At 36.2% G+C, this 13,894-nt stretch overlaps 1 protein-coding gene across 1 annotated transcript in view; it reads right to left on the bottom strand.

Moving 5' to 3' along the window:
* LOC123874438 overlaps positions 1-13,894 on the bottom strand; it is an 83,471-nt gene that overhangs the window by 59,295 nt on the left and 10,282 nt on the right. The window contains exons 6-13 of the mRNA XM_045919766.1: positions 13,083-13,268; positions 9,022-9,215; positions 8,210-8,376; positions 7,978-8,084; positions 7,038-7,148; positions 6,389-6,477; positions 5,950-6,034; positions 4,399-4,505 (exon numbers count right to left, since the gene is read on the bottom strand). Coding sequence (XP_045775722.1) covers positions 4,399-4,505; positions 5,950-6,034; positions 6,389-6,477; positions 7,038-7,148; positions 7,978-8,084; positions 8,210-8,376; positions 9,022-9,215; positions 13,083-13,268 — 1,046 coding nt within the window. The remainder of the gene's footprint in view (positions 1-4,398; positions 4,506-5,949; positions 6,035-6,388; positions 6,478-7,037; positions 7,149-7,977; positions 8,085-8,209; positions 8,377-9,021; positions 9,216-13,082; positions 13,269-13,894) is intronic.

A 13,894-nucleotide genomic window follows, 5' to 3' on the forward strand; every position in this document is an offset into this window, starting at 1 on the left:
ATCGTACTAGGTAGAGAGTCATAATTTTCACAGAATGTGTATTTCTATTGCCGCTATTAGGTACAGCAAATAAGAAATTTCCAAATTGGCCATCATAAAAACCGGCCAAGTGCGAGTTGGATTCGCGCACCGAGGGTTCCTTACTCGGGAAATAAATAAAATCTGTTTTAGAATGTACAGGTAAAGCCCTTTCATATGATACCCCACTTAGTATAGTTTTTGGCGATAACTCAAAAACAGTTTTTTGCAGTTATACGAACTTAATAGGTACCTATCTATGCTTTTTAAAAATAAAACGGCAGAATACTATGCCAGTAATATTTTAATTCAACAATTTCAACATAATTGTGATTATTTATTATCTAGCTTAGGTAGCTATTATATCTAGTAACTGAGCTGACGCAAGACTAATTTTTTACCTAAGTGGAATTTACATACGAAACACGGCCATTGCCTTTTCGGGGTAAATAGTTGCTGAGCATGTACAAATATTTTTTATTTACTTACACTTTAAACCACCATCATTATCATCATCATCATCATTATGATCCACCCATCGCCGGCTCATTTGTTACAATTTGTTATTACTGCGCCACATCTTCGCGCCTTGGCTTGTTGATGCGTGGTTTGTCACACAGCCCCACTAAATCGCTACAACTGGCATTCGTACCGATGTGCTTTGGCCTTTACTTACCTCCTAAGTGGTGTATCGGAGCTTTTAGAACTGCTAGACGATGTAGAAGAATCACTACTGCTGGAACTCTCATTGCGGTACACTTGGTAGCTAGTAACAACACCTCTGCGTTTATTGTGTTGAGACATTTTGATTTTTGAATCACCGAGAAGCACTTGCGAAGAAATGATTAAAGTTTTTTCAAAAAATCTTGTTGTAGCGGACCGTAATTCACTCGGAAACTAAGATTTTGTTCTAGTTGGAAATCGTTAGTTGATATTTGTCACTGGCTTCTAAAATTAGTGTTGATGCTGAGGCGAGCGCGTCCACGTCGAGTTTCAGACTTGAGTCATCAACAATTAGATCAGATTGAAATATTATCGCGGTAGGTACGCCGTACGGATTTCGGTTCTCTGAATTTGCACTATAATAGTTCTTTTGTTTAAGAGTTTTTCGCGTTACTCAGTACTATTTCAAGTGGTTGAAATAGTTCATCATTCATTTTAAGATGTAAAGATCGTGAATCGTGATCGTGTTTTAGTTGATTAAATAAGTATATAACAGGTGAATTTGTAAATGAATCTCTCAATCATAGACGGACTGTTAATGACAAATTAAATATTTATTTGAAGTTTTCAGTATTTTACCTTTATGTAGGTTTTCAGGGTTCCGTAACTCAAAAAGAAAAAACCGGCCAAGTGCGAGTCACACTCGCGCACTGAGGGTTCCCTACTCGGGTATTTTTTCCAACATTTTACACGATAATTCAAAAACTATTATACATAAAAATAAATAAATATCTGTTTTAGGATACAGGTAAAGCCCCTTCTTATGATGCCCACTTGGTATAGTTATCTTATTTTAAAATTGAAACATTTTTTTTTTAAATGATGTATCGTGCAAAATGTCGGAAAAAATACTCGAATGCGGAACCCTCAGTGCGCGAGTCTGACTCGCACTTGGCCGGTTTTTTATAGTTAGAACCAGCTGACCTTAGGGTTAGCGCACACTAGCGAAAAGTGCTTGAGCATTTCTTTAGTTCTCAGGGACAATAAGATATTACCCACAATCAAACACTGTACCTACCAATTTTTCATTAAAATAATTACTTACTTTGATTCGGTAAGTTATCGTACGATAAGATGTATTTTCAATTTAAAATACGTCCGAATTGAAGTGTTCTGAATCGCCCTGCAGTCTGTGTATGCAATAATATTGTTGTACCTACCCAGGCAGCAGGCGATTTTCGATCTAAATATTCGGTGGTACGAAGGCGGGGACGTCTATCCGGCCGCACATTTCTTTGCCGGCGCACATAAGGCGGAGTGCAGCGCAGAGCATATTTCACAGTCAATATATTATCGACTTTGTCCTCATTGAAATAATATCTAAAATCAATTGTGCATCCGTGCGGATACTCGCGCATCCGCGCGCACTCCCGCGCGTGCTCACGCGCGGGAGTGCGCGTGAGCACTCTGGTAGAAATTTGCATGTGTCACGCGATTAGAAAACTTCGCGGGCATGCTCTGCGCTGCGCTCCGCCATATGTGCGCCGGCCCTTACCCTCTTTTTACGTGTTTATGGAATCTATGACGAAATAAAAAACAATTTAGAATTTTACATCTTTTATTTCAAAATTTAACAATACGAGTAACTGTACTTGCTTTTCATCTTTGACTATCACCTAATACAAAAAGGAAGAATTGTTACTCTAGAGCAGTCATACACGGAGAACTCAAGCAGTTGGTACTGTAAGTACCATTGTACACGCTTTGATTGTCTATTGTTGGATTTTTAAGATAATGTTGTAATGGTGATAACAATTAATTACGTAAATTTAAAATTTATAGAGTTCTGGATTTGCCGAATGCCGAACTATCTTAAAGTTTGCCCAAACTCGAATGATTTGCCTAATCCCGCGATTACTCCATATTGTTTGGAGCAGTCAGTTATGCCTCATGACTGCTTCAAGCTGTCCGTGCATGGCAACTCTAAGTTTGCCTAAATTATTTGGGAGCATCTTATAACTATCTAGGTAAATATCTATTTTTTTAAGAAAGAAAAAAATGCTATGACCTAAAACCACTAATTAATTTGTGATATTTAAATTAAAATAAGCAAAAAGTTTTATAGAAGTTATATTGGTTTAAATAACAAGATAAATAGCATAAAAAAAGAAATAATTTATCTCATAATTATTTCGGAATATAACCCTTCTATATAACAATAGACAAAAATTTTAGATAGACATAAATATATGTGAAAATTTAAACATTTACTGTCTTACCATAAAAACTTTACGCACGTTATAAGTTTTAACAGATATAAAACTCGTTATCCCGTGCAACGCACGCTATTTGGTCAGTTTAACAACGCCTGGAGTTTTTGTGGTAAGACCAATATTGTGCAAGACGAAAAAACATTCCGATAATACTTCTTTATTTATATATTCTATTTTAATACTTATTTTAAACAAAAATTCCAAAATCAATTCTAACTATTGGAAGGGTCATTATTTTTTTGGAAATTCCCAAAGTGTACTCGTAAAACTTAATTTAACCTTAATAATACGGCCGACGGGGATTGTTCTGAAACAAACAGAAGCAAATTAGTAATTCTTAAGGAGAATAAAGTTTCTTTAACCGTAATTAATTCCCGTATTTCACACCTGTAGCCAACGCTGCCTGTATACGTTTCATGCACAGATCAAAGCGTTTGTGCACTATTCGCCGAGTCAAGTTAAGGAATAACGCACAGCAGTGGGCAGAATGGAGTCGCGCAGAGAGTGCTGCATCTTTCTGGACGTTGAATTAAACTAACTTTTTTTCTATGGCAAGTTACGCTTGACGACAAACATCCATACTAATATTATAAATGCAAAAGTGTGTCTGCCGGTCTGCTAGCATTTCACGGCCCAACAGTTTAACCAACTTTAATGAAATTTGGTACGGAGTTAGTTTACATCCTGGGAACGGACATAGGCTACTTTTTATCCCGGAAAATCAAAGAGTTCCCACGTGATTCCTAAGGGTCCATACATTGAACCGATTTACATGAAATTAGGTTCCGAGGTAGCTTACGTCCGCGTCCCGGAAATTGACATAGGCAACTTTTTATCCCGGAAAATCAGAGTTCCCATGGGGTTATTAAAAACCTAAATCCACGCATCAATTACTCCTTGATAAAATTCTCAGTAGTAGGGACCTACTATTAGCCCAGAGTTAGGAAATTGGCGTTATTGGCGTCACCCCGTGCCTTGGAGCACGTAAAGCCGATTTCTTTTCGGTCGAGTCCGTTTTCTGTCAGTGTGGTTATTTTGTTATATTTCAAAGAATAAGACAGCATTTCCGATGAAATCTCTGTCTGCTTGATTTCATCCGACATATTGAACGATTATATTTAACTATACATATAAACCTTCCTCTTGAATCACTATCCAGTGATGAAACCCGCATTAGTTTAACCGCTAAGAACCGTTTAGATTACCGCTAAGATCTTTTAAATACAAGCAATGAATTCTCCGTAGCGCAGTTTAAACGATCTAAGCGTACAGAGAGTCTTTAGGTTGTCGAGCGTAATTTGACTTTATTTCAGCCAGCGCGGCGGTATAACGCTGTCTCGTTTTAATAGTCTTAAGTTTGAGCAAAGTCAAAGTGTTGACTTTGAAAGAAACTATTTAGAGATGGAACGATCTATACTCACCAGCGGGTTGGGTCTGAAGCGATAGGCGAGCATCATGCGTTTGCGGTACGCATCGAATTCGTCGTCATCCGCCGACACGCGGTCCGATGTCGATGCGCCCAACCCCAAATTCGCCATAGGTTGGTTCGCCCTATGAGAAGTTAACATAAAACCTAAAAACTTATGTTAAGTGTACAATACTAATACAACTGATGGTTAAACTAATCGGAAGTCGTGGGTTCGATCCCGGGTACGCACCTCTAACTTTTAAGTTATGTGCGTTTTAAGCAATTCAATATCACTCGTTTTGACGGTGAAGGAAAACATGGTTAGGAATCCTGCATGCCTGAGAGTTCTCCATGTTCTCAAAGGTGTGTGAAGTCTGCTAATCCGCATTGGGCCAGCATGACAGACTATGGCCTAAGGCCTAAACCCTTCTCACTCTGAGAAGAGACCTGTGTTCAGTAGTGGGCCGGCTATAGGTTGATCATGACATGATGATCTCAAAAGGAAAAAAGGCACCCTTATAGGATCACTTCGTTGTCTGTCTGTCTGTCAAGACTCGTCAAGGGTATCGAAACCGGTAACTGGTAGTTCCCGTTGACCTAGAATCATGAAATTTGGCAGGTAGCAGTGTCTATAGCATAAGTGAAGGGGAAAATCAGAAAACCTTGAATTTGTGGTTACTGGTTACATACCAAAAAAACCGGCCAAGTGCGAGTCAGACAGCACCGAGGGTTCCATACCCACGTATTTTTCCGACATTTTGCACGATAAATAAAAAACTATTATGCCAGACGACAGACAGACAGACAATCAGGCAACAGAGTGAACTTATAAGGGTTCCGTTTTCCCTTTTGAGGTACGGAACCCCTAAAAAGTGTTAAGTATTTCTTGTTCGATGGTTTGGAACCTTTTGTGTGCGCTCCGACTTTCACTTGACCGGATTTTACATAGACATTTTGATTTTTTACGTGAAAATGTTGGAGTTATTTTTTAACTGACTTATTGTCGCTTTGGGCTCCCATCCCCAAATCTTTAAATCCCGTACGCAAATTCCCTACGGATGAGTTGCGGGCATTGGCTACATTAAACACAATTTTTCTCTGTAAACAACTTTCCAAAAATTGTACGGACTTTGTTTACAATGATTCATAATCACAACACGTTCTTCTGAGAAGGAAAACATTGCAAGCAACCTTTATATCTTATTGAATATTCTGGGATAGATGCCAAATACGAAACCCGCATTTTAATATTTTTTTAATGTAGATAGATGACATTTGATTAGTCTGGACTCATCAAATGTCTAAAGAGCAAAAAAAAACGAGTAGTAATAATCTATCACACTAATATTATAAAGGCGAAAGTTTGTGTGTATGTATGTATGTATGTGTGTGTTAATCTTTCAAGCAAAAACTACTGAACGGATTTGGCTGAAATTCGGAATAGAAATAGATTATACCCTGGATTGACACGTAGGCTACTTTTTATCCCGGAAAATCCAAGAGTTCCTACGAGATTTTGAAAAGCCTAAATCCACGCGGACAAATTCGCGGGCGTCAGCTAGTATAAAATAATAATAAATTTCTCACTTGTTTATAGGGTCCACGATGCCGGTGCCCTCGGCTCCCAGACCTTGGCCTTCGTTCCACCCGAGCTTCTGCAGCATCTTGAAACCTGCACACAGTTACATTGTTAAAATCTCAATAACAGATTCCATCAATTAAACAAATCTATTTACTACCAGACTGCGCGGCGTCGTAAAGGTACTCTACTTATTCGAAATTCCACTGACTCGTATGAAGCGATATGGTTCTTTTTTTCTATATATAATATGCCTAAAATGCCCTTTCGGCTTCGTTTTCCCCGCCAGCTGCAGTATTGGGACCCTCAAAGGAAGATAACTATTCTATGTATCATTTAGGCAGTCGCGCTCCATCCTAGGCTACATCATCACTCACTATCTGGTGTGATTGCAGTCAAACGCATGCATTATATAGTTCAAAAAAATCATTGACGAATATTTCTTACCAACGTTATCCTCCTTCAGTTTATACTCCTTGTAGTCGCTCAAATCCGGCTCTTTGCCACTTTTGAATGCTGAATACTTCTCCATGAATCTTTTAAAAAAAAAGCAAGTACCATAAAATATATCAATGTACATATAATGCTAACACGAACCTAAAATCGAAATATATTGCTATTCCTTTCATAATACTCCCTACGGATAAGGATAGCACGGATCTAGACCTTATAGTTTAGCTGTATAGAAATTGTGGACAACAGAATAGGGATGGTGTCTACTAGTCAAATCAGCAACTTTCTATCAAACGTCAAAACGCTCATATGGGAGGTTGTATGAAGCTGAAATCACATCTACATACTCGAGTGACATGCGGGATGACGCCCCACACACCCGCACATCACTCGCGTTATCCCGCACCTGGTTTGCGCGGGGGCTGTGCGGGTGTGCGGAGCGTTCCCATCCCGATCGCCGTCTTAACCTGTCGCATATTATAATTTGATATACTACTTATTTAGTTAAATCGATAATTTTAAATGACTTACAAACTTGTGGACGTGGATTTTACGAAATTTGAAAGCCCCTCTATAATTTATTTTTGACATAGGCCCCATCCCAATTATTATAATTATAGTGCTATATAACTTTACCACTCACTTTTTGAGTTCCTCAGGCGGCAGAAAGTCTCCGATGTGATGTTTGCCGGCAGCTTGTTTCGTCAACTCTGTCGCCCATCTTTCCGTTGCGTTCATTTCTTTCGAACGCAATCTAAGATATAAATAATAAATAAATCTTTATTATCTTAGCAGAACATTATTTACAGACTTTGGTGTGAGGCCCTGCCTCCTGATGAAGTGAAAACTGTGTTTTAGGATAACATATAAATAGTTTATTCATATTATTTTTTTTAGAATAAAATCCATTATAAATATTATATTAAATATATAATATCTATATTGAATAAAAACACTTGTAATTTTAGCTAGGACGTCACAATAACTAGTGTAAATTAAAAATTTATAACACTCCCGACAAGTGAAGGTTACAGTAAGAACTAGAAAAGAGCTGATAACTTTCAAACGGCTGAACCGATTTTCTTGGATTATAGCTAAGACCACTCTCGATCAAGCCACCTTTCAAACAAAAAAAAAAACAAAATTAAAATTGGTTCATTCGTTTAGGAGCTACGATGCCATAGACACACAAATACACACGTCAAACTTATAACACCCCTCTTTTTGGGTCGGGGGTTAATAAAACGGCTCACATCACCTGATGCATGCGGTCATTCAACTATATGTCCAAACTTGCAGGATTTCATAATATTTTTGGACAAACTATAACACTGTAAAAATGGTTCTGAACAAACAACTTTCAGGTTTTGGTTATACTAAAACTAACGTTGTATTATAATGGAATCAGCACCAATATCTCTTTATGTCGAATATAAACTGAATGTAACAAGAAAACAGAGATGTTGATTGTTGTCGAATTTTTGAAAAATATTTTTTATTTAACATTTTTTTCCTATTAATAAAAACAGTTCCAGACCCAAAGTGTTAGTACACTAGTTCTAGAACATGAATAAATGTCATACTTATGCTCCCAAGTCCCCTCTGCAGTATCCTCATCACTGTCATATTCATACTTGTGTTTCCCCGCGTACGCCAATCGTTCTACTTCTTGCCTCTTCTTTAACATGTCCTGTAAAAGAGATTTCATACCTAGAGAAGCAAACCAATCATGGGGCGTTAACAAAATTAAAAACCATTAATCTTTCTCCTTAAACATTAAAATCTTACTATATTTCCATTAACTATAACACAAACCTGATACAATAGGTTGAGTTTGAAGTTATCCTCACACTTCTTCCAATCCTCGGGGTTTAGGTTTGTGGTGCCATAATTCGTCATAGCGTACTGCATCAGTGCGTGGTTATTTCGATTTATGTTGGTAAGCTTCAGGCCCTCCTCGTCTATTTTTGCCAGTTTTGCCCCTGAAATAATAGAGCAAATCGCTTCACTGAAGTTCCAATTTTACGACCAATATGTTACTAGTGATGAACCATTTCACAGATAGCATGTGAAAAATTACGTGAAGTCTTTTAATAATATGCAACATTTGCTATTATCATCTACTATTATCCTTATCTTACTTAAAATAGACTAAATATTGATGAAGCAAAATCTGTTTCAAAATTATTACATTAAATCTCGCTTAGTTGTTTAATTATCGCGCGTGCACGGTCATCAACCCGAGCTAAAGAGCGCGTGAGCTAGAATACTCCATTTCTTCGTGAAAGGGAAAAACATCTAGTTCAATAATGTAGCAAATTGCTACGTTATTGAACAACTAGATTAGCTACGTTTCACGTAGAGCGACACACTTACTATCATAAGTGCAAAAGTTCACTTTCCGTGAAAACTAATTTGCGAAATATCAGCGTTATTGATTTTGATCATAATTCGTAGTTAATGTTGCAAGCAATTGTAAGTGCGACTTTATATCGACGGTCGTGTTCTCAGCGCAACTTCTTCCTTTTATCTCTATCAATTTACCATAGTGTAGTGTATCTATGCAGTTGCTTGTCTATCGTTAGAACTAGAGTCTGTGAAAATAACGTAGTCTATGATTAACATACCTGGGAAGGAGGGCATGGGTGCAACAACGCCAGGTGGCTTTATATCGACGGGCGGGTCGTCTCCCCAGCGTGACTTCTTCCTCTTGCGTCTCTCCCTCCGGCTGTCAGGCTCCTCGTCACTCTGCGAGCTGGCCTGCTCACGTTTCATCATGCTATCATGGTACTGGTTGTAGTATGATTCCTGCATGCTGAAACTTAAAAGACGACATTGATATACAGTGGTGGTCATATAATTAAGAACGATTTGTAGTTCCAGTCTTTCTTTAACAATATCATGTTTTATGTAGCTTTGTGTTCCTTCTGAGAAGTAGTTAACTATGTTTTGACTTAGCCACATAAATCGGCAAACTGGATTGCGAATAGAAGATATGAAATCACCAAATATTTTTTAATAAATCTCATTTACTTCCAATAGTAACGAATTCAAACACAGATGTAGCTGGACAAATAATTAAGAACGAATATTAAACTGGTTTGAGAATTATTAAAGATGAAACTTAAGGTAAATAAATTACATAAACATGAAAAAATAATCCTTTTAAACTAAAATTGATAGTTAGTGGCATGCCCAAAGTTTTAAATTACTGCCTTTCAGCGGCGAGGCATTAACTCTATCAATTTTTGTCATTTTTCAAGAGAAATAGAGCTCCATTATTCTAACTAAACATCGTAATGCTCTTAAAATTGCTACACTGTCGTTTGATTACACTTTTCTTGGCTTCACACTAAAGATTTTCAATTGAATTTAGATCTGGACGTTAGCTGACTAGTCTAAGACAGAAACTGACTGTGTTATGCAGAATTTCTCAACGGTGTAGGCTATGAAATTCGGATCATTGTCGTTCTGGAATATCCAAATAGCTGAAAGCACTTCATCAGCATACGGTAACATTGTTTCTTCCAGTATGATTTTGTATTGGAATTGATCCATGCTTAGGTATCAGTCTAACAAGTCAAACTCTATGCCCAGAAAAGCACCCCCAAATTTTCGTGTTTTCTTCGTCATGCTTTAATGTCAGTTTTATGTACTTGGAGTCAAATGCTTTATTCGGAGGTCATCGTACGTATCATTTTCCATCTGAACACACTCTGTTTATTTTTGTTTCATCAGAAAAAATAACATTTTTCCACTGTCTGACAGTCCAGGTTTTCATACGTCTTTGCAAACGTAAGACGGGCTTATAGTCCGGGAGCCACCAATCCTGAAAGCTCCGTGATCCGGATTCTAATATTTTTAATAAAAAATAAAAGTTCACGTTTAGACGAACAAGATTTGCTTGGTCGGCGTGGATTTGATTTGCCGGAAATATTTTAATTAAATTTTTTATTATTAAATTTTCCATAATTTTTTCCGTCATCACGGATTTTGATCAAACTTATATAGAATTTTGTGAAATATTATATTTAACAAAAAAATATCCGGCCGACCAATGATTTTTAGCCGGAAAGGTCACGCATACCTATTTCAATGGTGTGATAAGGGGTAAAATTTATCCATTATCACGGAAACCTTTTTTTTTTTTTTAATTCATGCGTTTGAATGTAAAATTTATAATTATCTTGGTATGCGTGCTCACAAACTGCCGAAAGTATCGCGCACACCAAATTTTATTGTGTGAGTGAGGATCATACTGTTATAGATTTTACTTACTTGATGACATTTCTTTTAGAGTCTTTCTTCTACCTCGGTCTCTTCCTTAAGTTTTTAACTATTTATTATACAAATTAATATGGAAAAGAGGAAATACCGGAAATTTTTTATTTGGGTTGATTATACAATAAATAAAGGTTGATACAAAAAATATGTTCAATTCAAGTTTATTAATCAATAATCATCTACATCATTATCATCAAAATTATCATTTCTCTCTTCTTCTGATTCTTCGCTTGCTTCCTCATTCTGTTGGCAACTTAATATTTCCTCAACCTTTAACAGTGAATTTTGCTAAATTAATAAATATATTTAGAATGCTGATGCGTAGTAAGCTATATAACTCGTGCGCATTAACATGGCACCTGGCTCGAAGGCAACCCTCCTCCCACTTCCCCGCGCGATGTCCCGCTCTCGCCGTGCTGCCGCGCCGTGCGAGACCAGTAGCGGAACGGCTATACTAAATATATTTATTAATTTAACAAAATTCACTGTTAAAGGTTGAGGAAATATTAAGTTGCCAACAGAATGAGGAAGCAAGCGAAGAATCAGAAGAAGAGAGAAATGATAATTTTGATGATAATGATGTAGATGATTATTGATTAATAAACTTGAATTGAACATATTTTTTGTATCAACCTTTATTTATTGTATAATCAACCCAAATAAAAATTTTCCGGTATTTCCTCTTTTCCATATTAATTTGTATAATAAATAGTTAAAAACTTAAGGAAGAGACCGAGGTAGAAGAAAGACTCTAAAAGAAATGTCATCAAGTAAGTAAAATCTATAACAGTATGATCCTCACTCACACAATAAAATTTGGTATGCGCGATACTTTCGGCAGTTTGTGAGCACGCATACCAAGATAATTATAAATTTTACATTCAAACGCATGAATTAAAAAAAAAAAAAAGGTTTCCGTGATAATAGATAAATTTTACCCCTTATATTATTGAAATAGGTATGCGTGACCTTTCCGGCTAAAAATCATTGGTCGGCCGGATATTTTTTTGTTAAATATAATATTTCACAAAATTCTATATAAGTTTGATCAAAATCCGTGATGACGGAAAAAAAATATGGAAAATTTAATAATAAAAAATTTAATTAAAATATTTCCGGCAATTCAAATCCACGCCGACCAAGCAAATCTTGTTCGTCTAAACGTGAACTTTTATTTTTTATTAAAAATATTAGAATCCGTGATCACGGAGCTTTCAGGATTGGTGGCTCCTCGCCTATTACCTATGACAAAGTTTCAACATGGGTACCTTCCTTGTTTTCGTTCCATACAACTTCTTTTCTACCAAACGCCTTTGAATAATGCGTGACGAGATCGCTGAAGGGTTGTTTTCACCAAAATATTCTTTTCTTAGCTCGCTAGATCCTTTGAGAAGATTTTGGAACGATATTCGTATCATCTCAACGAAATTTCTTTCTCAATTTAGGTACGCGTGGAATATTTGACGTCGTTTCATGCGTGTTCAAATGCTTCATAGAATTGAAAACCATTGTTTTCGAGCATTGGAAATAATCGGCTATCTTTTCTTGCGACTAATTCTTCTCACAATGTTTTATTATGACTTCACTTGTAGATTCGTCACAAGTTTTACTTGTACCCATTATTTTTATAAAATAATCAAGTTTAATACTTTTACAGCATTAAATGGCGCCAAAAATTATACGAAAAGAGACTTAACCACTGAGGTTCTCTATTTAAACTTGAATAAAAAAATGAACAGTTCAGCGTTCTTAATTATGTGACCAGCCAGTCAGTAGTAGCACAAGATTCAGATCTAATGTAATAAATGTATCTGTTAATTTATTAAATAATAATGTATATAAATGAATACACTAATAATATGGAAAAGTTTTGTGATACCAAAAGATATGAAAAATAATACATGCATTGAGTTATACTAGTTTATTAAAAAAATAATGATCTTTAAATAATCGTTCTTAATTATATGACCACAACTGTATATGACTACTAGAGGATGCCCGCGACTTCGTCCGCGTGGATTTATGTTTTTAAAGATCCCGTGGGAACTGTTTGATTTTCCGGGATAAAATGCCTATGTCAATTACAGGAACGCAAGCTACCTTGGTACCAAATTTCATATAAATCGGTTAAGCGGATGGGTTTTTAGGAATCCCTAGGAAACTCTTTGATTTTCCGGGATAAAAAGTAGCCTATGTCCGTCCTCGGGATATAAGGTGACCCTGTACTTTCCTCAGAATCGGTTAAACTGTTGGGCCGTGAAAAGGTAGCAGACAGACACACTTTCGCATTTATATTAAGTATGGATTGCAAGAAATGTATGCGACGTCGCGGAAATGAATCTCATTCATGAGCAAAGGCCCTTAGTAAAAGGACTAGTACTATGAAGTTATATTTACAACTAACCTGTTGTTACTTTCCTCCTTTATAGCCCTGTGATCATTGCTATCATCATCCTCCAAAGAGAACTCGGGCTCATATTTATCTTCTGGGTTCACCTCAGGTTTCCTATCAAACGAGCCTTCATTCCGTAGTTTTATTACGAGACTCCTATACGCCTTGTACTCGTTCGAGTTGGTGTTATGAAGGAACCTGGAATTGTAAGACATAATTAATCTATCGCCAACTGAGGATTATAATAAAGGATGCTTTTCAATTAAGTTTATTTATCCTGGAAAGGTATTTATAGAACAGTGTTGCTAAGTTACCAAACTCAGTTATTATTACTGAAGAAATTGAATTATAGTAGTTACCATTAGAGTGCTTTTGCTCTATCTGCAAACTGTCATTAAATTACTTAAACTTATTGACAAATTGCATATAGATTGATTATAAACGGCCGTTAGACCAGTCAATTTCAGTCTAGAGATTTTGTACAATATAATACATGTCCTATTGTACTATTGTTTCAGATAAATATAAATTATATACCCAACTATATGAGAATCTGAGAGATTTTTACTTAATTATATGATTGGTGTCAGTTTTTTGCACATATTGTTAGATTTATCGTTCTGTAACACAATACAAAATTTTATTTATTATAAAACAACTTGTATGTGAGAACAAGTTGTTTTACATAAGATGACTACAATTTTTGCAAAAATAATTTTGTGATTTTGATAAGTAATTAAGTTTTGTTAAGTAATTAGTATTGTAACTATACGTAGATAAGATGTTTGATCGCCTTTATCGCAATTTCTTCAAAGCGATATTAT

Source organism: Maniola jurtina, chromosome 18, assembly GCF_905333055.1.
Source record: "Maniola jurtina chromosome 18, ilManJurt1.1, whole genome shotgun sequence".
NCBI classification, from domain to species: domain Eukaryota; kingdom Metazoa; phylum Arthropoda; class Insecta; order Lepidoptera; family Nymphalidae; genus Maniola; species Maniola jurtina.